At 71.6% G+C, this 4220-nt stretch overlaps 1 protein-coding gene across 1 annotated transcript; it reads right to left on the reverse strand.

The window, feature by feature from the left end:
• Positions 1-1185: 1185 nt before the first annotated feature.
• On the reverse strand, positions 1186-1701 carry LOC109169269 (sulfated surface glycoprotein 185-like; the record flags this gene model as incomplete). Its single annotated transcript, XM_019318171.1, has 2 exons — positions 1186-1300; positions 1537-1701. Coding segments are annotated over 2 exons (280 nt in total), but the record flags the coding sequence as incomplete, so codon positions are not given.
• Between the last annotated feature and the right edge of the window lie 2519 nt (positions 1702-4220).

The raw sequence follows: 4220 nt of genomic DNA on the forward strand, positions 1-4220 counted from the left end.
GAGGGCGTCAAGGAACACAAGGGACGAAGGCAGCCAAGGGGGCGAAGACGCGGGTGCAGGAGGGGCGAGGAGAGGGCGGACGGGCGAGGGGGGAGGCCGGAAGGGCTAGCGACGGGGAAGTCTAGACTGGGGCCGTGAAACGAGGGCGGAAGCGCGGGGGCGGAAGGGCCGGTGGTGGCCATCGGGGGGGAGGGGGGGTGATGAATGCGGACCGGAGCGGCAACGGGGGAGACAGACCCCGGCCGCGGGAGGGAGGCGAACAAGGCAGCGATGCCGGGGGAAGGCTCGGGGACCAGAGGCGGGAGGGCGGACGGGGGGAAGGGCCGGGGAGGGCGTAGGCACCAGGCACAGGGGCCAGCCGGGGGGGACACAAAGAGGGACGCGGGGCCACCCCAGGGGGAGGGTGCGGGGGCGGAGGGACCCGGGAGGCAGCAGGCGGGAGGGGCGGGGGCAGGTCCGGCATGGCGGGGGGCCAACGGGAGGGGGGGGGGAGAGAAGCGGGCAGCTGCCATGGTGATGTGATTGCGAGGGGGAACTTGCGACAGGCGCGGGGCGGGGGGGCCGGGCCCGGGCGAGGGGGCCGGAAAGACGGCGGTGAAGGCGGGGACCCGGGGAAGGGGGTGGGTGCGGGGGGGGGGGGGGGAGGGCCGTCGACCGAGGAGAGGAAGGCCCGCGGCCGGGGAGGGAGGGCGGCAGGGGCGGGGGGCACCAAGGGGAGCCCGGAGGCCGGGGGGCCCGCGGTGGGAGACCGAGGATCGGGGGGGCCGCCGGGAGGGACACGGGGGGGCGCTCGCAGAGGATGGGGGCGGGCGAACGGCCGGCCAGGCCGAGGCCCAAGGCAACGGGGACCCAGCCAGGGGGTAGGCGGAAGTGAAGGGGGGGGAAATGTGCCACCCCTGGTGTGAGAGGAGCTGACCGGGGCGGACAGGCCGAGCGCAGGGGAGGAGGGCGCCGAGCCACCCCGGTGGGGGGGAAACCGGAAAAAAAAGGTGGGGGGACCCCGGGGGGGGGGGGCGGGGGGAGGCGGCAGGCCGCTAGGGCGAAACGCCGGTGGCGAGAAACGAGGGGGAGCCCGGAAGGCAAGAAGAGGAGGGGCCGGCAAGCCGGGGGGGGCGAGGGACGCCAGGAAGAGGGCCGGGAGACGAGAGGGTGCTGGCGCCACGCCGGGCGGGGCGGAAAGGTTACGGAGCGCGGCCCCGGAAGGGGGGCGGGGGACGGGGGGAGGGTGAGGGGGAGGGGGGGCTGCCCGGGGGGGCGGAGGCCGTCGGGGGGAGGGTGGGGGAGCCCAGGCGGGGGCGGGGGGACCCCAGGCGGGTCGCCCGGGGGGAGGGGGAGATGGGGGGAGGGGGGAGGCCGGGGAGAAGGCGGCCCCGGGTGGGTGCCGGGCTCGGGTTGGGGCAGGGCGGGGGCGGGGCGGGTAGCAGGGGCCCGGAGGAGGTAACCGGGGGAGCGGGAGCGCGCGGGGGGGACGAGCGCGGTGAGGAGGCGAGGCCAGCCGGAGGGAAGGGGGGGAGGGTCCGGGAGGGGGCGGCACACGGGGGGAGGGGGAGAGGAACGGCGCATGAGAGGGGGCGCGGAGCATGGCGGTGGCGAGGCGGGAGGCGGAGGGGGCGGGGGGAGGGGTGGGCGGGGCTGGGGGGCGGGTGCGGGAAGGCGGAGGGCCGGCAGACGTGGGTCCAGCCGAGGCGTCGGGCGGGGCAGCTGGTGCAGAACGGGAAATGGATGACGGCGAGCAGCGGGGGCGAGGGGAGGGATCAGTGGGGTGTGTGGCCCGGAAGATGCGAGGTCGAAGGCCGGAGCCAGGCCGCGTAGGCAGGGCGGGGTGGCGGCGTGGCCGCAGAGGGGGGGGGGGGGGCACCGAGACCGGGGGGGGAAGGTGCCAAGGGGAGGGGGTGGAGAAAGAGGGGGGACAGGGAGGACGCAGGGCCGGGCAAGGGCGGGGCCGAAGTCGGGGCGAGGCGGACGGCAGAAGGCCGGTCGGTGGGGAGGTGCGGTGGGCCCGAGGGCGGCGAGGTCTGGGGCCAGCCGGGGGTGACATGAGGGAAAGGATGGGGCAGGGACTCGGGATTGCTAATAACGGAGGGGGAAGGGTCGGGAGGGGGGAGGAAGGTGAAAGGGAGGGGTGAGGGGACGGGGCACAGCGCATCACGCGGCCGAGAGTGCCAAGGGGCGGGGTCCGAAAGACGCGAGAGGGCAAGCCGAAGGGCCGAAGGGCGGGCGGAAGAGGCGGAGCCGAGGGGCAAACGGAGGCGCGGGACCAACGGAACACCCCAGAGGGGCAAGACGGGGAAAACGGAGAGAAGAAAGAGAGAAGCGCAGGAAAGCCCAAAAGACGAGACAAAGAGGACGGGGGGCGAGGCCACACCCGAGCGAGAGAACGCAGGGGCACAGGCGAAAGGCGAAAACCGCAAGCAGGAGCAAGACGAAAGCAGGGCACGCAGGCCGAAAGGGAAAACGAGCGAAGCGACGCCCAAGCGGCGAGCGCGCGCCAGGGAGCGACGCGGCGGGGCCGGAAAGCCAAAGAGAGCGGGGCAGCGAGAGAGGCGGGGAACCCACGCCAACGCGGGGAAAGACAAGACAGAGAGAGAGAGAGAGAGAGAGAGACGAAAAACCAGGGGAAGCAGGAAGAGAGAGCCGACGAGACGCGAGCGGGAAAACAGGGAGAGACGCAACAGAGAGGGCGAAGCACAGACAACAGGGAGACCAAGCAGAGACAGGGACAACAGGCAAGACAGAGAAGAGAAGCACAAGGAAGAAGCAGAACCCAACAGAGACGAGGCCCAGAGAAGCCCAGAGGCACAGCCCCAAGAGCACGCAGAACAACAACGCAGCCAGAGCGCAGCACAGAGCACACGGGGGGGCGCCACAGGACCAAGCGCAGGCCCAGACAGGAGGGGCAGCGCAGAGAGCGCGGACACGGCCCCGCAGCACCCGGCCCCGGAGCGCAACACGGAGGGGGCGAGCGCAACCGACCGAGGAACCGCAGCGCAGCAGAGGGGGAGCGCAACCAAACAGGGGACCGCAGCCCAAGAGGAGGGCAGCGGACCGCAGCCAGGAAAGAGGAACCGCAGCGCAGGGAGAAACGGGGGAGCGCAACCAAACGGGGGACCGCAGCCCAAGAGGGGAAAGCGGACCGCAGCCAGCGGCGGAACCGCAGCGCAGGAAGAACCAAGCCGAGCGCAACCGAAGGGGGGGAGCAGGCACACAGAACACAGAGCAAGCACAGGCAACCCACAGGAACACAGGGGGAAGGGGGAGAAAACGGAGAACAAAACCGAGGCGGGAGCCGGCACAGACGAAGAAGAAGCCGAAGGGGGGCAGACGGCGGGCACCGAGGGCAACGGGAGACCAAGGCAACGAGCAGGCAAGAGAGAAGACGCAGACAACCGACGAACGGGACCCGAAAGAGCAAACGAGACAGAGGCACGAGAGACGGAGGCCGGGGGGACACCACGGGGGGCGGGGAACAGCAAACGGGGAAGCCAAAAGCCCAAAGGGGGGCAAACCAGCGGGGAGCCGGGGGGGGAGGGGCACCGCCGGCCGGGGCACGGGCGGGCAGCGGGGCCGGCCGGGCCCGCGGCCGCCCGCGGCCGGCGGGGCCCAAGAGGCCGCGGGGAGGGGCGGGGCCCGACCCCCCCGACCCCCCACGGACGCGGGGCACCAAAAACGCCCCGGGAACCGGGGGGGAACCCGAAACCAGGCGGAGACACGGGCAAACGCAAGGAGAACACACGGAGACAAGGAACGGAGCAAAAGCAAGAAACAGAGGGCACAGAACCGAGCAGGCGGGGCGAAACAGAAGCAACACCCAAGCAGGCGAAGGCCCACCCAAGAGACCAAGAAGAAGACCAGACGAGACAACCGAGGGGCGAAGCAGGGGGAAAGCCAACAAGGACACAAGGCAGCGGCGAAGAGCAAGAGGCGGGAAGAAGAGCACAGAAACAGCAAGAACAGCCGAACAAGCAGCAAGAACAGCAGAGAAGCAGCAAGAACGGCAGAGAAGCAGCAAGAACACCAGAAGGAGCAAGAACCGCGCAGCAGCAAGAGCACCCAGGGAAGCAGCCCACCAAGCAGCAAGAAGAAGAGCACAAAGCAGCAAGACACAAGAAGAGGGGGAAAGCCGAAGAGGGAAGCAGAGCGAGGAAAAGAGGGGGGGGAGACAGGGGGACCGGGGAGCCGGAAGGAAGGCCGGGGCGAGGAAGGGGCGGGCGGGAAGCGGG

Source organism: Ipomoea nil, unplaced genomic scaffold (genome assembly GCF_001879475.1).
Source record: "Ipomoea nil cultivar Tokyo-kokei standard unplaced genomic scaffold, Asagao_1.1 scaffold0123, whole genome shotgun sequence".
NCBI classification, from domain to species: Eukaryota; Viridiplantae; Streptophyta; class Magnoliopsida; order Solanales; family Convolvulaceae; genus Ipomoea; species Ipomoea nil.